Below are 22,980 nucleotides of genomic sequence, written 5' to 3'. Positions count from 1 at the left end.
CCAGGCTAGCCTTAGAATCTCAGTGTTCTTGTATCGGCTTTTTTTTTTTTCTTTTTTAAACACTTGTTTATCTATTTTTAGGTTTAAGGGGTAGCATGTGCATGCCACAATATCCACATGGCAGTCCGGGGACAACTTGAAGGAATTGCATCTTTTCTTATACAGTGTGTGTCCCAGGGTGGGACTTGAGTTGTCAGACTTGGTGGCAAGTGCCCTGATTGACTGAGCAACTTCCTAGCCTCTGCCTCCACTAAGTGAATGTTGAGATTATAGGTGTGAGGCCAGCCAGCCAGGTTTTTGGTTTGGATTTTTTTTTAAGCCCCTTCATCCTGGCCTGAAGCTCACTTTTACCTCTCCCTGTCCTCAGCCCATCTTACCAGGAGTAATCATCACCTTAACAAATATTATAGCTTAGTTTTTCTAGTCTGTAAACATTATATATCTAGAACCATACAGTCTCTGCCTTTGTTCTGATGTCTGGCTTCTTTTGTTTGATACCATATGTAAGCATCACCCATGCTGGTGTGCAGAGTACTGGCTCATTCGATTGTTGTTTTATCTTCAACACAGTGGCTCCACCTTAGTCTACTGCTATTTCAGCCAGCAATTTCGATTTTGCAGTTGACTGGCCTGCTTCTTTGGCAGCAGCCTGGCCACACAGGCTGCAGCCTGGTGGGAATTCTCAAAGGCACGGGCTCTGCCACAGTCACTAAAGGTAGCTTTAACTAAATCTATGTCATCTTATTTATAAATAAGACTCAGTATTCAAAGACTGGAGTGAAAGCTGCTAGCTGAGAGAGGTTGAACACAACTAGCTAACCTTCTCTCATCTCTCATTTCTTTGAGTACCTTTGGGGTTACTTCCTGCAGGTAATGGAGTTTGATTATATAAAGAACAAGTAGGACATTTCCTTATAATTTCTTTGGCTTGTTGTGAGGTGTTGGAAGAACCTTTTTTCAAACCTTTGCTGTTAACATGGTATTTTTTATGAAATTCTGAGGCTTCTAACACATTTCCTATGAATAGCTGATCGATTTTATCATTATTTTGTGCTAAAGGGCCTGGTAGACCCATATGTGTTATATACAAAGGATGATTTCTATTTCTGATTACTTGTAGTTGAATAAATAGCAAAGTTAATTCTGAATCATCTGGAATAAGTTCAGCAGTTTCAATATATAAAACAGCTCTTTCTGCATGTTGAGAATCAGCAACTATATTAAGAGGTCCTAGAAAATATAATAATACCATGAGAATAACATGTAATTCTGATTTCTGAATTGAATCATAAGGGCTTTGAGCCACTTAACTTACTTTTCCTGAGTTATAACCTGCTTTTCCTGATAGATATATATGATTGAATGTAGGCACTTCAGAAATTGGGGTTCCCTTTATTATACGAAGGAGAATACAGTTAGTTCTTTTTATAAACTGAGGTCTCTTGCTTTTGGGATATATATTGCTAATCTCCTAAGAAATTACTGCAAGCTCTTTGCCAGTGTTCATTTTCTTCCCATAATGAGGCAATTTCAGCATTGCTAAAACGTATCACAATTTTTGCTGGGCTTATTCCTGCTAATTGACAAAGTCTCAATTTCTTAATTTTCTTTTCAAAATCAATTCAGAAACCTTTCTACATAGGTTTTTAATTTTCTTACTCTGTGTGGTAAAAATATCCATTCTAAGATATTATCTTCTCTCTGCATTAGAATTTCTGTAGGAGAATGTATAAAAGGTAAAATAACCAAAATACTCTTGGTAAAATAACCAACTAAGCTCTGGATCTAAGTGATCCACATGTACATCCTGTAATTTCTTTTCTACCTGAGCAAATTCTGTCTCAGCTTCAGCTGATAGTTTTCTTGGAATAGAATCTCCTCTTTGTTTGTTTTTTTTAGGAGCAATTTGTAATCTTGAAGAAGGCAAAATTATTTTCACTTCATCAAGCATCTAAAAGATCTGTGTGTGAATCAGCCAGTAAGAATCATCTGTGTAATTGTAAATTATAGATCGAGGAAACTGTTTAAGAATTAGTTCTAATGGCTGTTGTACAAAATAGTGACATAAGGTAGGGCTGTTTAACATTTCTTGTGGAAGAACATTCCAATTGTACATTTTAACGGGCTGGGAATTATTATAAGTAGGCATTGTGAAGGCAAATTTTATCCTGTTCTTGTAAAGGTATAGTAAAAAAGTAGTCTTTTAAATCAATCACAATAGTAGACCATCCCTTTGGTAATAAAGAAGGCAAGGGAATTCCAGGCTGTAAAGAGCCATTGGCTGAATCACCTTTATGGTTCTTAAATCTGTTAACAGTCTCCATTTTCTAGATTTCTTTTTAATGACAAATACAGGAGAATTCCAAGGACTGATCGATTCTTCAATATGTTGAGCATTTAGCTGCTCTTGTACCAGCTGTTATAATGCCTGTAATTTTTTTTATATCAAAGGCTATTGTTCTACCCAGAGGTTTGTCAGTTAACCTTTTTTGGTTTTTCAAGACAGGGTTTCTCTGTGTAGCTTTGCGCCTTTTTCCTGGAATTCACGTGGTAGCCCAGGCTGGCCTCGAACTCACAGAGATCCACCTGGCTCTGCCTCCCAAGTGCTGGGGTTAAAGGCGTGCGCCACGACCGCCCAACATCAGTTAACCATTTTAAAGGTATGACTACTAGTACCTTTGAAAGATCAACAGCTGTTATGCCCTGATCATGTACAACCTGAACACTAGGTGACTGTTCTTAATATTTTTCTCATGATCAAGCATACGTTAGTTTAGGGTTTGTTTCTCTTTTTTTTTTTTTTGAGCTGAGGATTGAACCCAGGGCCTTGCGCTTGCTAGGCAAGCACTCTACAACTGAGCTAAATCCCCAACCCCTAGGGTGTGTTTCTGAGATTGGAGGAATGATAATCTGTGTTTCCATTGCTGAAAAAAAAAATCACATCCTCATAAATTCTTTGCTATGTTAGCCACATATAGTTTTAATTTTTTTAATCTATCCATCTGGCCCTATACACTTGACCAATCTTGCACTTTGTTTTACCTGAGATAAGGTTCCAATCCCTAGAAGCTGAAGGTTTACTTCCCTAGGAGGACAATCTTGATGCCAAAATTTTGGTGAAATATTTGTCACATCTGCACCTGTATCTACCAGATCCTCAATTTCAATGCCATTCATTTGTATTTTTAGCTTTGGTCTTTGATCATTCATAGGAGTATGCCAAAATACTTGCTTTATGGTCTCTCTCTCTTGAAATTTTATCTTCTGATGTTGTTCTGTCATCCAGAGCAGTATGGTTTTTTAACAACAGGCATTATTAAGTCTTTTAATTGCTCTGTTGAGGGGTTTCCCCAATGCTAGCAGGGAGTGATTGAACCAAACTAGACATTGGGGCCTAGGAGAGGCCCCCTAAGGCCTTTCTTCATGGCAAAGGGTTACCTTGCTGTGTCCCATGTTGATCTGCATTCAGCAGTCCAATGCCAGTCTTTGCCACACCTTCTGCATATTCCAGAAGGCCTGGGCCTTCTGTTTGGATTACCTCTAGAAAAAACATTGTTTCTAGGAATGCCTTGCTTACAATCCCTTTTCAGATGACCTTGTTTACCACAATTAAAACATCTGACTTTTTGATTTTTCTTAAAATTTTTAGAAATCATTTCTCCTGTCAAAGAATCATTATATCCAATATCAGCTGTATTTTGGAACCATTCATCTATGGGTGCTGATCTTGCCTTTAAAGACCTAATCACCCTTTTGTATTCTGAATTAGCATTTTCAGAAGCCAAAGATTCAGTTAATATTTGTCAGACTTCTGGATCTATTTACAGCTAAAGTCAATCTTTGGAAAACAGTCAATGAGGTCTTCTTTTGGGCCTTGTATAATTTTAGTAAATGACTCAGACTTCTTTCCTGATTTTCAACCCTCCCCCAAGCATTCAAAGCTGCTGTATGGCATAGAACCAAGATGTGATCATCAAATATAGATTGTCTTTGCAATTCAGCATACTGGTCCTCACAGAGAAGCTGGTCTTGGGAAATTTCATTACCTCTAGCCCTCCTTTATTGTTTTTTGACTCTTAACTTTTTCTCTCCACCATGTTTTCCCTTGTAACTGAGGACCAGCTTCCAATATGGCTGTAACTAAAATTTTTCCATTTTTGAGTTGCCTATGAATTTAACATCTTCACAAAAGGTGAATGCATACCATATGAACTATTGCTTCCTTAAATCTCTTCAAATATAACATTTTCAACAGGATTCCAATTAGCTTCTGCATAGCCTTGGGATGCCTATCATCTGATAGCTGTTCTTGTAACTGAATAAATTAAGGTTTGTTTCTAATAACTTTGGTCCGCTCCTCTTCAGTTTCATCATGCAGTGGTACTGTAGGTTCTGCTCTAAATTCCTTTATCTGTGTCTGAGTATTTTTCTTACTTTCATTAGTAGGTCTTTCAAAAGCTTCTATCTTATCAATAATAGCTCTTTTTAAGGCTTATATCTTATCAGTCATATTTTTCTTATTTTCGTTAGTAAGTATTTCTAAGGTTTGTATCTTATCAAATGTTTCTTATTTTCATTGGTAAGTCTTTCTAATGCTTGTATATTATCAATAGTAAGTCTTTCTAAGTTTTGTATCTTATCAGTCAAATTATCATATTTGGGACAGTTATCAAACTACACATTTAAGGATAAAATACTAATTACCAAACTGACAGTAATTACAATTGACATTATATCAATCCCAGGTAAGTCATTTCCCTTCCTTTAAATTTTCCATTTTCAAACCATCTATATGGCAGTGTACAGAGGCCTAGCACCCTGCATTGTGAGGCTCCCGTTCTTTTTTTTTGGGAGGGGGCAGAGTTTCCTGTGTAGCTTTGTGCCTTTCCTGGAACTTACTTGGTAGCCCAGGCTGGCGTTGAGCTCACAGAGATCCACCTGCCTCTGCCTCCTGAGTGCTGGGATTAAAGGTGTGTGCCACCACCGCCCGGCTCCCATTCTTAATGTGGGAAAGGTTTTTCTTTTTAATATTATTTAACTCTCTCTTAAAGGACTTCCTAGGTATTTCACCAAATCTGCTGACTTCTCAGTTTGTCTGTTGTGTTAGTAGTGAACTTAAGCCCCTCCCACAATTTCCAAGCATGAGCCTGCTTTCTGGAGTGCCTGGCAAGTGGCATCCAACTGTTCTCAGTGCTCTTTGGGAGAGGCCCATGCAGCAACTGCAGCAGAGCCAGCTGTAGTGACTTCTCTTGTCCATGTTGTTGTGCCCCATATTAGGCGCCAAATGTTTTATCTTTGGCACAGTGGCTGCTCCTCAATTTACTGTTGGTTCAGCCAGCAATTGTGATTTTGCAGTTATTGGTCTGCTTCTTTGGCAGTGGCCTGGCCCCTCAGGCTGCAGCCTGGTGGGAATTCTGTTCCCGCAGGCCTGCCGCAGCCACTAAAGGTAGCTTTTAACTCAATCTCTGTTATTCTATTTAAATAAGCCTCGAGATTCAAAAGCTGGGGTGAAAACCTGTTAGCTCTTAGAGGTTGTGTAGCAACTCACTAACCTCTCCTTGCTGGCATCTCCACAATAGAACATCCTTCTGCTCTGCCAGACAAACAAACAAACCCTTATCACTCCAGATCCCTCCCTCCTACTTCCAGTGTGTCTTTCTATCTCTTCCAGATGCCCTCTGATGCTCTATGATTACTTTCTGTCAACTAGTTGCTAACTTGGCCTCTTGACCCAAGGTTAATTTTATTTAATTAACAGAAATGCAAATTTGGGGTTCACAGTGTTATTGAATATCTCCCAACATTCGATTACTCTATGGATTTGAGTGCAGCAATGAAATATGGTTAATTTATCTTCTCCTGAATTTCTTTCTGTTATTGTTGGTTTTGATTCATTTATATTATTTTATTTCAGTTAATTTTTTGAGACATAAAGTTTCACTGTGTAGCTTTGGCTGGCCCGCAGCTCACTATGTAAAGCAGACTGGCCTTGAACTCATAGAGATCTTCTTTCCTTTGCCTACCAAGTGTTGGTTGAGATAGATGCTCGCTGTGTAGTCTAGGCTAGTCTTGAGCTCACAATCCTGCTGATACCACCTGAGTGTGTAGTTCTAAGTATACTTTTCTCTGCATGTAGATTTTGTCTGTACTTAGCATTAATATCATTTTTGTACTTTTTGTTTTAATAATATGGTATAGCAACTATTTTACTAACATTTACATTGTGCTTTGCATTGTCAGCCTGGAGATAGATACTATTAAGTGGTGTGTGTCAGTTTTGTGCCAGTATCACAGCACTTCCATGAAGATTTTATGTGGGACACGGGGAATCCCAGAACTGTTGTAATGCACACTGAGGGACAACAGTACCACCTTGCTCAGTCACACACTGGCCTGGTTGGTTCATTATCCCTGTTTTTCTGGCTGAGAAGATGGTGAAACAGGAAAGTGACATGTGCTGCCCAGATTCGCAGGCTACCCCACTTAGCTGTGGTGGTTCCAGCACCTGGCTTTCCTCATGAATCCCTGATGATACTTAAGAAATCTCACATGCAGTACTGCTGGGGCCTACAGCCAACTGTCCTTCTGTCCTTCATCAGTGGACTTCATGAACCACCGTCCCCCCAGCTCACTTGTTCACCCCTCTCTGAGCAGCCTCCTTGTCTGGCGTCACCTGGTTGAGTCTGTATTTCAGTACACACTGCGTCTGTGAAGCTCTGTGGCTGGAGATAGGTCTGCAGCCATGTTGGGTGACCTCATTGGTTTCATCTTGATTCATGACGCTGATCTCAGGTGCTCACCTGCTGACTTAATGCCATCATGATTCTACTTCTCCTTAGCACATCCTTGTTCCTCTTTCCATGCTCAGTTCCCAGCTGATGCCCCTGCTTCTGTTTCACCAAGAAGATACGGGGTCGGAAGGGCGTTTCACCACCATCTTCCTTCTGCAGCCCCATCTCCGACCCTCCTTCTCATAGCTGTGTAGAGCCCTGTGCGTGCAGGGCCCCTGCTCAGGAGAGCCGCTCCTCAGGTGAGCTGAGGACCTGGTGCAGGTGCTGCCCCTCTCCCTTCACTGCTTTCCCATCAGGATGCAGCTCCACCCCGTCTTCCTTGTCTTTAAAAACAAACCAAGAGCCTCGCCTGTGTTTTGCTCCCCATGCCTGCTAGCCTGTGCCATTGATCTGTTCTTTCTTATAGCAAGAATTTGTACTTCCTGTCTCCACACCCCACCCACCTTCTTAAACCCACTCTGGTCAACCTCTGTTATTCCCCACCTTCCATCAGAATAGCTTTTGGGACTGGGTGCATACAGCTCAGTTGGTAGAGTGCTTGCCTACTACCATACCCAAAGCTGCCAGCTCAATCCCTAATGTGGCACAAAGCAGGAGTGTTGTTGTAGGCATGTGATCCCAGCAGCCTGAAAGGAGAGGCAGAGAGATCACAAGTGCATGGACTTCCTTGGCTTCACAGTGAGTTTAGGGCCAGCCTTGGCTACTGTAGACTGGCTCAGAATAAACCAAGGATGTCCATAAAGTAATAAGCTGTGATGGTTGCTTCCACTAGCTACTTTTGATTTTGGAGGTGTTGTGATCACATGTGATTGACAACCCCTCCCCAGTTTGTAGGAGAATGGTTTGTCCTGCTTTAGTGTCGAGTGCTTTTACACAAGCCGCTGACTCCCATTGTGATAGCACAGACACAGACTTGTGTGTTCACACCCAGAGATGTCAGTCGTAACTCTCATGTATGTGCTGAGGTATCTCAAATACTGTGTTTTGTGTTTTGCTATGGTTGTGGACAGATCCTTGCTCAGTAGTCCTGGCTTGTTTCTGTGATGCCTGCTCACACCCAGCACTTGTCATGCCTGTGGAACTGAACATCGGCCAAACCGGTGGTGGTGGTGGGTATTGTGAACTTATCAACTAGTTGTGAGTTAATGAGTGAAACAGGAAACATTTCTGTGATTCTCTCTGTATTCTCAGTCACTCCAATACACTTGGAGTATTCAGAGAAGGATGGCAGACTATATATTTTTTTGATTACATGAAAAACAAAAACCAGCCTAAATATTTTGCTCTTGAAAGCATATAATAAAATTTGTGTCTTACTGTACCTTTTGTTCCTTTGTCCAGTTGGATGAAATTAATATTTTAATTTTTTAGATTTACTTTTATTTTGTGTATGAGAGTCTAGTCTCTGCATATATGCATGTACACCACATGTGTGCTTGGTTTCTACAGAGGCCAGAAGGGGGCATAAGGTTCTCTGGAACTGGAATTACAAATAAATGCTTGGGAGCCACCATGTGGATGCTGGGAATCAAACCTTTGTCCTCTGCAAGAACAAAGTGCCGTTAACTGCTGAGCCATGTCTCTAGCTCCTATCTAAATCTTACCTATATACAGTTATTACATGATGCCATTTTGTGAAAATACCAGGGTTTGATGTATTGGGTAGTGGGCGTATTGGAAATTTCAGCATCAGTCAAGGAGATAGAGTATCCTTGGTAAGGCAAAGTACAGTTTTTTAAAAGTAAGGTAGTAAGTAGCTTCTAAGAATACTAATTCACGGTTGTGGACGTGGCTCAGTGAGTAAAGCCCTTGCTGCCCAAGCTTGAGGACCAGATTTGGGGTCCCCAGAACCCACAGAAAGCCAGGCGTAGTAGTGTGTGCTTTTATTCTCAGTGCTTCTGTGGTGAGATGGAAGGCAGGGAGAAGAAAATGTCGTGAGGGGTATGGTAAGGAAACTACCTATATGACCACGATGTTTATTGTGGGTAAAAGAGAGAAAATGTCCGGGGCATTTGGAGGAGTCCCGAGCAGAGAGAAGAAAGCAGTCTAGACACGGCCGGGAGTGGGGGATGGGAGATACAGCAAGAGACCAAGCACAGCCAGAGCAGCAAGAGAGTGTGGGAGAGACAGATTGTACAGAATACACAGAGGCTGAGTAGCTGGGGGCAGGGACTCCTTTTTGGGATAGAAAACCCATTTCCCAAGCTCCTGAGGAATGCTGGCTTTTATCTAGCCACCAGCAATCCTGTAGTCCAGGCTTGAGCTCACTTCTGGATATATAGGGATGGGGAGTAGGGGATAGAGGAGTGGGGTGGCTGAGACCTAACAGATACCCTGAGGATGGAAGGGCAGCTAGCATCCGCTATGCTGTGGGAACAGCAGAGACCCAGGTTATCTATACTAGGAGACTTCTCAAGGTCAGGCTCATGTGCGTGTGCACACAGGTAGAACCAAACCACACCTGATACTGGTTCAGTCTTACTACTTTTCTCAGCGTGTTCTCTTCTGAGACCGCTGGGCTGCTCAGCTCGGGAGGGGTTGGTGGTAGTGTACCTGAACGTGGTTGCTCTTGTAGGTAGTCATGTTTTGCTTTCCGTTACAGAATGTCCTCTCCTTCTCTCTTTTGCAGATTCGAAGGAGGCGCCTAGCACGGCTTGCTGGTGGACAGACCTCCCAACCAGCCACCCCGCTCACCTCTCCCCAGAGGGAGAGCCCTCCGGGACCTCCGCTGCCTGCGCCAGCCCCAGGCCCCTCCCAGAGTCTTGGTCTCAATGTCCACAACATGACCCCAGCTACCTCCCCCATAGGTGCAGCAGGTGAGCCTCAGCCTCTGACCTGGAAGCAGGTTGTACTTCTGATGTCACCACACAAATTAAAGCAATCAGTGGCCTAAAGGTCACTGCAGCATGGTTCATTGTTTCTGTTCTTTTTGATAGTGACGAGGGAAGACTTTTGCAGACCCACCCCCTCCTCCAGCAGGCTCAGGTCTACTCTGTAGGAGCTGGCCAAGACTGAGTTTGGTTTGAGAATTTGGTTGGTGCTTCTCTCTCCCACCCCCATTCTGTCTCTCTAAAAGCATGTGCTCTACCACAGAGTGCTCTCCCATCCTTAAAGTACTGTAGGGGCTGGGGCGAGAGCTTAGGGGGTAAAGTGCTTCCTGCACAAGTGTGAGGATCCACATTCTGGTCCTCTGCACCCATAACCCTAACACTGTGTAGGTAGACACAGGGATTTTTAGGACTCACGGCCAGCCAGTCTAGCCAGTAGGTGAATTCCAGGTCTAGTGGGAGGCTCGGTCTCAAAAAAAAATAAGAACGGGTGGTGGTGGCGCACACCTTTAATCCCAGCACTCAGGAGACAGGATCTCTGTGAGTTCGAGGTTAGCCTGATCTACAGAGCGAGATCCAGGAAAGGCACAAAGCTACACAGAGAAACCCTGTCTTGAAAAAAACCAAAACAAAACAAAGTTGGCGATTTAGCTCAGTGGTAGAGCACTTGCCTAGCAAGCGTAAGGCCCTGGGTTCGATCCTCAGCTCAAAAAAAAAAAAAAGAGGAAGACACTTACTTTGGGTTCTTTTTGAGACAAGATTTCTCTGTTTAGCCCTGGCTGTCCTGGGTTTCACTCTGTAGACCAGGCTGGCCTTGAACTCACAAGAGATCTGCTTGCCTCTGTCTCCTGAGTGCTAGGATTAAAGGCTTGTGCCACCACCACCTGACTCCACCATCAACGTTGACTCATGTGCGTTCACACATGCACACACACACCCCCATACAACAAGCAAAACAATCTGCAAATGCAAGATTGAAATAATGGTCGACTGGTGACCCTCTTGTCTTTTCTTTGTGCTGTGTTGGCACAGAACTCTTTCTCTGAATTACACTGGATAGCAGGAGTGCTGTGGATGGCATGTGCCAGCACGTGTGAGGCCCCAGGTAATATTTGTAGCTGTCTCCTTGGGAACTGCTTGACTCTGGTGAAAGTTCCTTTCTTTAAAATCAGTGAGCTGGTGGGCGATGTTCAGGGTTGTCTTTCTTAGGAAATGATGGTGTCCGCTCACGTGTGTACCTGAAAGTATTTCTCCCACATGACTTTTCTATCCAACATGGTAATCTCATGATCATCATTTTTATAGTTATAGGTGCAAAGGTGCCGTGAGAGCCATGTATGTCCTTTAGAGTGATCTGATGTACTCTGTCTGCCACAGCCATCCAGACAGACATCCTTTCTTTTGACAGCTGAGAGCGTCTGCAGTTTCTGTTGCCTCAAGTCATTAAACCTCCGTGTAGGCTTTTCCCTCATTCTTTTAGTGATAACAAAAATTCAGACCAAAGCCTCAATTGGTGGTAAAGAACACCTGTCTGAGCACATGATTTGAGCAGCTGTGGCAGTTTCTGATGAGCATTCCGGATCCCAGGAGTCAGTTTGTCTTTTCTTTGGGAAATGTGTTCATAGCTTTACTGTTTCTTTGCTATGACTGGTCCTTCCCTGCAGTTCTAGAATTCGGTTTTCTTTCTTGGTTGCATCCCAGTTCTGGTTACAGCCATTCCTCACCTGCTGTCTGTCTCCTGCCCTGGAGCAAGGCTGGGGAGGAGCTCATACAGTCATGTGGTCTGTCTATCTCATCTAAAGTCTGTGGTCAGAAATTCAAGTGACTCAATACACCTAGGCAGCTCTACCATGTTTCCCTGTTCACTTTCCCACTCTGCTGCCAAGTGTGCACTACCTTGTTCTCCATGCACACTCAGTGTGTGGAGAAAACACACATGCAGAAGGAGCCTGTATACACTTTGTCATCGCTTCCATCTGGCTACCTGTGACGTGCCCAGTTCTCGTTAGGACACACTGCGCTGCCCCATCAGTGCCTGCACTGCTGGTACTGTCCCCTCTCACCATGCAAAGCCTCGCTTCTCGGAGCTCCCTTTCCCTCCAGTCTTGGGAGTTTTTTGTTTTGCTTGTTAACCCCAGGAGAACTTTTGTTAGCTGTGCCAAGACATTGCAAGTGTGTGGCCGAGTGCTGGTGCTTCTCCTCGGTGACTCTGGTGAAATGGAACTCCCTTCATCCCATTCCCTGCGGCGCCCACCCATCTCTTTGCAGCAAGCCTTCTGGAACAAGTTCCTGGTCTTCTGTCTTGTGCCTTTGCACCCTGTGCTGACCTGGATGAGCGTGGGCTGGGAGCTCTGCTGAGCCTGTCTGTCAGTCAGCCTCACTCGGTGGCTTCCCCTCTCCCCTTTGAAACACCTTTCAGTCTCTGGAACTCTGTCTTGTCCTGGTTCCCACCCTCTCTGTTCTTTGCCAGTTTCTTGTAGGATTCCTTTTCGTGCCCTTAATGTCCGCAGGGCAGGATGCTAGGGTTTACTGGCCAAAGGCTTGGTCTCTTTATCTATGTTTATTCTCTTACTGATTTCAGTAAGGTTCCTGGCTTTAATTATTTTTTCCATTTTGATCCTCCTTAGCTTTTACATTTCCAGCTCAGACCTGCATCTTGAGCTTTGAGACTCTTGTGACCCACTTGACTTCTACTTTCATGTCTAGTCAGCGTCTCGTACTTAGAATATTAAAAGTGTATGTTTGTGTGTGTGCGGCATATAAGCACATGCCTGTTCCCTGTTCATGCCAGAAATGGATGTCGGGTGTCCCACCTTATTTTATGAGGCAGTCTCTTACTGAACCCAGAGCATGCCAATTTGGCCAAACTGCCTGAGAAAGCCCCCGAGGTCCCCCTGGCTCCGTCTCCTCAGCACTGGGATTGCAGCTGTACACTGCTGTGCCCAGCTTTATGTGGGTGCTGGAGATCTGAACCCAGGTTTTCAAGCAGACATGGCATGCATTTTCTTAGCTGTTCCCAGCCCTTTAACACCAAGTTTAGGGGGTGGTGAGATGGCTTAGCAGGTAAGTGTGCTTGCTAAGCAGACTTGATGACCAGAGATCAAACTTCAGAACCCATATAAAACTGGAAGGAAAGGACTGACTCCACAGGGTGATCCTTTGACCTCCCTACACATGCTGTGATGTGTAGGAGCCTCTCTTCCCACAATAATAATACAATCAAGGTTTGATATTTCCTCATATCTTACCCCAGGCCTATACTTGCTGCACATCAGTCCCAAACTCATAGAAAACCAAAATCAAGGCTGGCAAGACAGTTCAGCAAGTAAAGTTGCTTGCTGCCAAGCCTGAAAGCCTGAACTTAGTCCTCTGGACCTGCACGGTGGCAGGAGAGAGCCAACCTTGGCAAGTTGTCTTTTGACCTAACACACACACACACACACACACACACACACACCCAGTAGCTGCCAATCCCACTCATAAATAAATGAAGATGATTTTTAGAAAGAAGAAATAAAACCCGGACCAGGCAGGCAAACTGGTTTTAATGTCCCTCTCTCAGGGACAGTGTCTTTGGCCGCTGTTGAAATTGCAGCTGCATTCTAATGTAGGCACAACTCCTGTCCACTAGTACTGCTTCCATGCTACATGCATATCTTGAGTTTTCTTGTTTGAATTTTGAGACGTAGTCTTGCTGTGTAACCCAGGCTGGCCTCAATCTTGGGCTCTGCATGCTTTTACCTCCTTACTACTGGCTTTCCACATGCATGTGACCACATCTGGCTGTGTGCCCTGTGTGTCTGCCTCCCCTGATGGCGTGGGTGCTCTGTGGGTCAGGACCTTTTGCCCATTTTATTCATTCCTATGTCCCCAGTGATATCACCAGAGCCTGGTATAGGATTTAAGATGGAGTGAATTAGTGAATGAATCACAGAGAAAATGGTCAGAACAGGGGCTTATGGAGCTTAAAGAAATTTCCAAAAATTATGACAGTTGTCATTTTTAAAATGAAGAGTTGGGTGGGGGGAGGAGCTGGGAGAAGAGGAGGGAAGGGGAAACTGAAGTTGGTATGTAAATAAATGAAAGATATTTAAATAAAATAAAAGATTTTTTTTTCCTTTGGTTTTTCGAGACAGGGTTTCTCTGTGTAGCTTTGCGCCTTTTCTGGAGCTCACGTGGTAGCCCAGGTTGGCCTTGAACTCACGGAGATCCGCCTGGCTCTGCCTCCCGAGTGCCAGGATTAAAGGCGTGCGCCACCACCGCCTGGCAAAATAAAAGATTTTAAAAATGAGGAATTGTCAGGTATGATGGCACACGCCTTTAATCCCGGCACTTGGAAAGCAGGGCCAGGTAGATCTCTAACAATTCAAGGCCAGCTTGATCTACGTAGTGAGTTCCAGGCCAGCCAAGGCTACATAGTGAATCTCTGTCTTAAATAAATAAGTTGAAAATAAAAAGCAAAAGCTGTTTGGTGGTGCACGCCTTTAGTCCCAGCACTTGGAAAGCAGAGGCAGGCGGATCTCTGTGAGTTCAAGGCCAGGGCTGGAGAGATGGCTCAGGGTGAAGAGCACCATCTGCTCTTCCTAGAGGTTCTGAGTTCAATTCCCAGCAACCACATGGTGGCTCACTACCATCTGTAATGAGACCTGGCGCATAATAAATAAATAAGTCTTAAAAAAAAATAGTTCAAGGCCAGCCTGATCTACAGAGTGAGTTCCAGGACAGCCAGGGCTACACAGAGAAACCTTATCTCGAAAAGAAAAAAAAGAAAAAAGAAAAAAAAAAAAAAAGAAAAGAAAAGAAAAAAGGAAAGAAAGAAAGAAAGAAAAGCTATGGGCTGGCAAGATGGCTCAGCTTATTAAAGCATGTGTCCACAAGCCTGGTAACCCAAATTCAGTCCTTGGACCGCCCCATAGAAGGAGAAAAACATCTCACCCTCATACATATATACCTATGCTGACACACACACCCCTCTCATACTCCTCCCCCTGTTCCCTATTTCACACATATACTCACAAACATTCACCCCATACACACACACAGGTGAATAAAATTTTAAAAATAAAAATGAAAATTGTAAGAGGCTGAGGCAGGAGGATCATGAGTTCAAAGCCAACCTGGACTATGTAGACCATCTTAGAAATAAAGGGAAGTTGTCATGTGGAAGTGATGGCTTGTATTTATTTCCTGCCAACCTGAAAGCTAGCATAGAGCCAGAGGGTAGATTTATTGCCTGTCAACTGTGAAAGGGAGATGTGTAATTCAGAATGTTTTTTCCCATTAGAGCTGAATCTGTAGGTCTGTGGGATAGAGAGAGCACTTGCCTGGCATCGTGTAAACCCTGCGTTCCAAATTCCAGCACCTCAGACACAACACATCAAAACAGGAAAACTCCAGAAGTTTAGTTTGCTTGCTGTGACGGTCAACAAGTGTTCATGCCCTTGCTTCCTCCCTTTCTCTCTCTGCTATTTGTTTGTTTGTTTGTTTATTTAAGATTTGGTTGATTGAGAATGGGTTTCACTGTGTAGTCCTGGCTAGCCTAGAACTTAAAGTGTAGACCATGGTGGTCTGGAGATCCTTCTGCCTCAGTCTCCTGAGTGCTGGGATTGAAAGTGTGGTGGTGCCACCACAGCTGTCTAGGTTTATTTTATTTTAAATACTGTATTTATGTGTGTGAATATGTGCACATGTGTGCAGGTGCCCACAGAGGCCAGAAGAGGGCGCTGGAGTCACACATGGTTGTTAGCTTCCTGACGTGGGTGCTGGGAACTAGACCAAGATCTCTACAGGAGCAGTGCCTCTCCAGCCCTTTGTCATGTCGTTATCCGCTTGTCCCAAACCCCATGCTACCATATTCCTAGGGAGCACTCTGTAAAAGCCACCAGTTATATGGGGGACAGAGGAGAGCATTGGTTTTGTTGGAGTGTGAGAAGCTAAGTAAGAAGTGAGTTTGAGGCAAGTCCTTCTTTCCCTGAAGCCAGCAAGTCTGCTCACTATCTCTCCTGAAGAGAATTTATCTCTGTACTATACATTTCCTTCTAAAATTAGGAAGAAGATGGACAAAATACTTCAGATGGATATGGAAATATAACCAATGCCTGGGAAAGCCTCTTTGGAGGCTTTGATACTCCGCCTCTCCCCCATCACCATGGGCCTTAAAGTTTCTGTCCACCATTCCCAGAAGTCTCTTAAGTTTTTCACTGAACAGCTGTTTTAACCTCTAATGATGGAGAGAAAAGCCCTCTAAGGAAGTGAGGAGGAGTTCACTGGAAATGAACAGAGGGTTGTGGGGGCGTGTGTGCTGTAGGGATCACAGTCATGTCTGGGGAGGCAAGGAAGACAGTTTCGCAGGTAAAGTGAGGAAGGTTATGTAAGTTGGTTTGCGTTATCATTGACCACAAGGACCAATAACAAGGGAGGCCTTGGTCCAAGGTTGACTGGGGTGGTTGCTAGGCAGCTGTCCTCATGGAAAGGTTGCAAGGGCCTTTCAGTAAGGACATGGGTTTTAGAGTCTTTGCTGGAGCGCCTCCCTCGTGACTTTCTGGCTTCACCTTGATTTGGGTTTGGCACAACACTGCTTTTGAGTCTCTTCAAAGGTGATGTGTATTCATTCGCTGTACCTTCACTGCAGTGATTACTGTGTGCACTCGTGTGGCGGCCAAAGGTCAGTCCGAGGTGTCCTTCCTCAGGTGCTATCCACCCTGTGTTTTGAGACAAAGTCTAATTAGGACTGTATATGTTTTTAAGTCTGTCCTGGGGTAGGGATATAGCTGAGTGAAAGAACACTTGTCTGGCATGTACAAGGCCCTGGGTTTAATTTCTAGTGTCTGTCTCTCTCTCTCTCTCTCTCTCTCTCTCTCTCACACACACACACACACACACACACACACACACACACACACCAAAAACAAAAACAAACAAACAACAACAACAAAACCCCACACGCCTGCCTAGCTGCCTTGGTTTTTTGTTTGTGGGCTTGTTTTGTTTTTTTTAAGACAGGTTTTCAGCTGGGCAATAATGGTGCACACCTTTAATCCCAGCACTTGGGAGGCAGAGGCAGGTGGATCTCTGTGAGTTCGAGGCCAGCCTGGTCTACAAAGCTACACAGAGAAACCCTGTCTTGAAAAACAAACAAACAAAAAAGACAGGATCTCAGTGTGTAGCCCTGGCTGGCCTGGACCTCTTTAGACCACGATGGCCTCAAAATCACAGATATCCTTCTGCCTCTGCCTTCCCAATGCTGGAATTAAAGACATACAACCGTATGCCCAGTCACAACACTGCCTTTAAAAAATGAACTAAAAGAGCATCATTAACTTCTGGCCACAGGACAGTCCTTGTGTACTCGTTACAGGTGTTCTTCTCACCCCCTGAACTCTCAGGTTCATCTTATGTTCAGTGCCTCTCGGGTGTCAGGAGTGACAGCCGCTGTAAAGTCATCAGTCCCACTTAGTACTTGCTTAAATCACGCCACACCTTAGGGGCAGTTCTAACTCAGTGCTTACAGTTTACTGAGAGATAGGGTGTTGGAGTAAAGTTCTGAAGGGAGAGCAGGAGAGAATGGTGACAGTCAGGGAGCAAGGCTGTGGACAGGCCCTACTGATCTTAGAGGAGAGTCCGAGTCCTAGGGCAGTGGTGGGCGGGGTGCTTAATGCAAGGGGCAGAAGAGTCCGTTCTGTTCCTTCTCTGTTTGAGTCTTTCCTGAAGGGCACTAACAATGTTTCAAGAAGTTTAGCTAAGTGGGAGCTGCTCTTTTGCAGTACTTTGTCTTTGCCCGAGAATGGTACCAGGAGCGGCAGCAGAGTTGTGATCCTTGTTCTGTTACCAGTTGCTTATATTAAAATCCTTTTCATCTTCTACTTGGTTTAGGCTTAGGAGAGGGGAAGTTTCGTGTGTGGTCTAGAAGCTGGGCATGCAGCTAGTGGAAGAGCCCTGGGTCCCATATGCTAAGATAGAAATGGCCAAAACAGACAAACAAATAAAAACAAACAGCTGGGCATGGTTTTATGCCTATAAACCCAGGGCTAGGGAGGTGGAGGCCAGTGGAGGTTACATAGTGAGGTCTGTCTGAGAAAATGAAATAACAAACAAAGGCAAATCTGGCTAGAGGCAGAGACCCAGGTCAAAGCCCCAAGGGCTGCAGGGGAACCCCAAAACCCTGGTGCTCCTCCTCTTGGTTTTAGCATGCACATTTGTTCCTGGGGCCACATTAACCCCCTTGTGACTCCAGAGCAGGTGTCAGTGACAGGCATATCTGTGCCAGTTGTTTCCACAATCCTGCCATCTCTGCTGTGACGGTCCCCAGCCTGATCTGGCGCCAACTGTGCACAACACCGCTGTCTCTCCTTTACCCTGCTCGTGGCTATTGTGAAGGCAGCGCAACAATACTGAACACCGGAGTCCTGGGAAATCTTTCCTTTATGTGTGCACGCACACAAGTATACACACTCAAAGTGCCAGAAGATGACATTTTTAACTTTAATAAAACTAGGGGGACGAGAGGTTTTTCTCCTTTAGTCACATCGTTATACACATAATAAACTGAGATGCTAACTTAAATGACAAATTACAGAGTTCATGAAAATCACCTGCTTGATGCCACATCCATAAAGTTAGAAAAACTCTCTCAAAGTCCATGTGTGTTTGTACGTGAGTGGCTGTGCATGTGTGCACGTGTGTGCTGGTAAAAGGATAGCTTCAGATGTCATTCCTTAGGAACCTTCTTCCTTTTGTTTTGAGAGGGGCTTCCATTGATGTAGAACTCTGTCAAGCGGCTAGCCAGCTTCCAGGGAGCCTCTGACTGCCTCCGAACCTCACCTTTCCGTCCATGAGATCACACGTGAGCATCATGCCCAACCTTTTCTCTGTAGGTTTTTAAGGGTCTTGTTATGTAGAGGCTGGTCTTGAACTCCAGACACTCTTGCCTCTGCCCCAGTGCTAGAATTACAGTAGGAACCGCCATCATGGCTTCAGAGATCTTGCTTTTTTTCTATAAAAGAGATGAATCCGGCCAGGCAGTAGTGGGGAAGTGCCCTCCATAAGCCCTCACCAACCACAGAGCCTGCAAAGAGCTGCCTTGCATGCTTGTGATTCATGTGCGTTAAGAACAAACATAACGGGCTGGAGAGATGGCTCAGAGGTTAAGAGTACTGACTGCTCTTCCAGAGGTCCTGAGTTCAATTCCCAGCATCCACATGGTGGCTCACAACCATCTGTAATGAGATCTGGCGCCCTCTTCTTGCACGCTGAACTACATGCAAATAGAGTACTGTAAATAATACATAAATCAATCTTAAAAACAAAAGAGCAGACATGGCTTTCTCCTGTCTCTGCTTCATGCACCCTCTCCTTTAGAAGGTTCATCTTTGAAGTTGATATGCAAAGGGTAATGCCTGTGATGAAGTTATGCCTAGATGCTTTACCCTTTTAGTATCTGGCCTTCGGAAGACAGCAGGTGGAATAAGAAAAATCTTAATCTCTGAGACTGATTTCTCTAGCAGGAAGTGGAAGAAGGTGGTAACAACACAGTATGGTTTCAGGTGACAGTGACATGTGGGCTGTTGCTTTCATGTGTTTTGGTCATGATATTTTATATTCTGAGTAAAGCTGAAGAGGCCAGCAAGCTTTGTAAATTACAAAACCAGTAGGTCCTTGTGATGTTTAGAGATGGGAAGTGGTGGGAATGTGATGGATTGTGGGGAGAACTGGGGTGTGAAGATGGTAGAAGCACAGGACAGAGTGAATTCCATGACGTCTTACAGAATGCTCGGGTGCTCCATTTCTATGATGTACAGTCTATTATATATACACTGCCCTAAATAAAGTTTTTGTATGTGTGCATGTATGCACCCCGTCACGGCCAGAGTGAACGCTGAGTGTCTTCTAAGTCTCTGTCTACCTCCTTTCTTGAGACAGGTTTTCTCTGTGTAGCCATGGCTGTCCTGGAACTCACTCTGTAGACCAGGCTGGCCTGGAACTCGCAGAGATCCTTCTGCCTCTGCCTCCCGAGTGCTGGGATTAAAGGTGTACTTGTCCGCCTCATTTTTAGAGACAGTGTGTCTTGCCTGACTTAGAGTTGGCGGTTTTGGCTAGACTGGCCACAGGCATCCTCCTGACTTCTGCCTTCCGCTGGCACTGCATGTGGCTGTCATGTGAGGGCTAGTGATCAGAACTCAGGTCTTCTGCTTGTACAGCAAGCAAGTGACCAGCAGGGACAACTTCCTAGTCCACAAAGTTTAAAAAAAATATATAATGTAAATTGTATGATTAACTTTCATGTTAATCAGTTTTAATTTATAATTTGCCTTTTGTTGTGATCAACAAAATAATCCTGTGTGATCTACTGTTTCTTTAACCTCAGTAAGTGTTTATTGAGAGCCTACTTTGCTCCATATTTTCTTAAAGTTTGGTCCCTATCTCTTGAGTGAGTTTAAGTCTTATTTCAGAACTCTGATGATGTTAGATGCCTTGCATATTTCACTTGAGTCTTGTTAGGAATAGTGAATGGTTTCTCATTTCTTTGTGAGTCCTTCACTAGTTTTAACAACTGGTAAGAGTTTCTAGCTGTGTCGAGGAATAAGTACATTTGTTACTGGCTTTTTTGCATGTCTGTCAGCCCATTAATGTATCTTATTTTCAGTGCATTTCAAGAATTTCCTGTACTGTTGGATCAGTGAGATGGCTAACTGGGTAGAGAAAGCTGGGTTCAGTCCTGGGGATTCACTTGGTTGAAGGAAAGAACTGCCTCATGCCAATTGTCCTCTGTCTCTCCTCCCCCTCACTCTCTTTTCCTCCCTCTCACTCATTCATAAAATGTACTAAAACAAAGTAAAAAAACAAGCACTATACTGTCAGTTTGTGTTCATAGCCATACTTAGAACTGCTGAGAGTCATTACAAGTATCAAGTGTAGCGCCATTCCTGACCTTACGTGATGCGCGGTGATAAATCATGATCTCTTGGTGATCCTCCTGGGGTCGTCTGACAGGAATCTGCCTTTGCTCCTGGGCTTGCATCGTGACACATGGCCTGTCTCTGTCTTGCCTCTTCTGTGCAGGCGTTGCCCACCGGAGCCAGAGCAGTGAAGGAGTCAGCTCTCTCAGCAGCTCACCATCCAACAGCCTGGAGACACAGTCTCAGTCCCTCTCCCGTTCCCAGAGCATGGACATCGACGGTGTCTCCTGTGAGAAAAGGTAGACTTGGTGCCGCCTGTTGTCACTGCTTTACTTACACGAAGGGAAATTTGCACACTTTAATCTTTAGCCTAGAAGTCTGAAATGACAACTCAGAGACCCATGTCCTTATCAAACTGAATCCAGATTTTATTCTTAAATTGAGAAGTTTTTCTGTTCTGAATGAAATGTTCTTTACGTGGTTGTCTGTGTCAAGTGTCTTTTATGAGTTGGAGAGATGGCTCAGCAGTTATAAGCAGGTGCCACCTTTCCACAGAACTTGCATTCAGTTTCCAGATGTCTTTTATGAGATATAAGGTATAGATAGTTAAACAAAATGACCTCATAATAAGCATATGGTATATATGAATAAATCTCAGTGTGTAAACGATAATACCAGTGTGTAAAACAGTGAGACATAGAACAGCCACAGCAGGTAAGCCAGGAAGGGTGTTATTAGAACAAGTACCCTCAGATTCTATTGCTGTAGCCCTGCTGTGTGGCACCAGAGTTGAGCTTTCTTTCCGTATCTTATGCCCTGATGCTTCCTTAATGGACTTTGGGGCCACTGCTAAGACAGGCATGGCAGCATGACCATAAGTTTGGTAATCAAGCTACCAAATGACCCATGAACAGGTAGCATATACCATGTGGATAAGCTGGACAGAGGAGGACTTCCTGGCCAGGGCAGAGTGGAGTGACATAGAGGGTTTCACCATGCTACTCAACAGCATGCAGTTTAAACGGAAACTTTTGGTTTCAGTGTTGACTGAAACGAGGTAAAGCAAACTATGGACTATTGTATATCTTGTAACCCAATTCAGTGACAAGCAGGAAGAAGCATTCTGTGATGATGAGTTGACCAGTAGCTATGACAGTTCCAAGTATGATACACACTTAGTGATATAACATCAGCATGCCGTAAAGCTAGCGCTGACAGAGTGCTAAGAAGCAATTGCCATATAGAAAACCATACCAAAGGGCTTCAAACAGGTCTCTTTTAGCCAGAAGTAGATCAAGGAGAGCAAGAACATGAGTAAGCATGCATTAAGCAACGCAGCCAGTGAACTTGATAATTGAAAAATATAGGACTTTACATATTCACCAGGCAGAAAGTTACGAGAGTCAGACACATAAGGGCCATGTGTTTTTAACTTGTATATTAAGCCAGAAAATTAGCATAGAAATTAATAAAATACCCTTAAACATTTGAAAATGTAAATACCTGTCAAGGAGAAATCACCATGGAAAGTTGTATGTATGTAGAATTAGAATAAGGCATGATGGCACAAAGTAAGACCTGTTGAGATGTTTTAGTCAGAGAGACAGAGTGGCTGTCTGTGGGACAGGAAGGAGTATCCCAGATGTCACACATTTGTGAAAACAGACAGATGACACAACAGTTCTTGTCAGTGTCAAGTGGTGAGTGCTTCAGTCCCTGGTGCTGGACAGTAACTTGACGTTGTAGACAAGCTCGGCTTGCCGCGTGTGTTGTATAAAAATAGCATGTCGCGAACATCCGTTCTGCTGATAGCTTTGTTTTTGAAAGTGAGCCCAAGGGATACCTTGGGAAAAATGATTCCAACACGGAAGACAGACAGGATGCTTCCATGTCCGTTCATGAGGAGCTCTTAGATTTGCAGGAGGAGAAGGGGGACCAATGTTATTTTGCTTTCCTGACAAATGTTGATTGATATTTTAAAGTTTGTCATGGCTTTGATTTGGGGCGTTTTAGAAAAGATGAAAGTCTTGTTTGTGTTTTGACTTACAGCATGTCCCAGGTGGATGTGGATTCGGGAATTGAAAACATGGAGGTGGATGAGAACGACCGGAGAGAGAAGAGGAGCCTGAGTGACAAGGTTAGTAGGGAGGAAGCCGCTTCCTTTCCCCGGGTCTGCACGTCTGCTAGGTGTCCCTGGTCAGAGAGTCCGTCTGTCCGTCTGTCTGTCTGTCTGTCTGAAGAATGATTAGCCTTGGTTCTGAGTACATAGACCAAGCTAACATGGAACTGTCAATATCCCGGTCTCCATCTCCGAGTGCTGGACTTCAAAGGACTCCCTGCTAGCTAGCTTTGGTCTTTCTTGTTAGTGACAGTGAAACTCAGCCCTTTTATAACTAAAATCCCAACATTCTACTTGGCTTTGTCCATGCGTTTTTGTTTCGTGTGTTAGTTTGGTTTGGGCTTTTT

At 44.1% G+C, this 22,980-nt stretch overlaps 1 protein-coding gene across 2 annotated transcripts in view; it reads left to right on the top strand.

Moving 5' to 3' along the window:
* Ube4b (ubiquitination factor E4B) overlaps positions 1–22,980 on the top strand; it is a 120,380-nt gene that overhangs the window by 27,890 nt on the left and 69,510 nt on the right. For both annotated transcript variants that reach the window (XM_036177538.1, XM_036177539.1), the window contains exons 2-4: positions 9,421–9,607; positions 20,678–20,813; positions 22,564–22,651. In XM_036177538.1, the coding sequence (XP_036033431.1) occupies positions 9,421–9,607; positions 20,678–20,813; positions 22,564–22,651 (411 nt within the window). The remainder of the gene's footprint in view (positions 1–9,420; positions 9,608–20,677; positions 20,814–22,563; positions 22,652–22,980) is intronic.

Source organism: Onychomys torridus, chromosome 2, assembly GCF_903995425.1.
Source record: "Onychomys torridus chromosome 2, mOncTor1.1, whole genome shotgun sequence".
NCBI classification, from domain to species: Eukaryota; Metazoa; Chordata; class Mammalia; order Rodentia; family Cricetidae; genus Onychomys; species Onychomys torridus.
The sequence above is the reverse complement of the archived record's forward strand: the minus strand, read 5'-3'. Positions and strand labels throughout refer to the sequence as shown.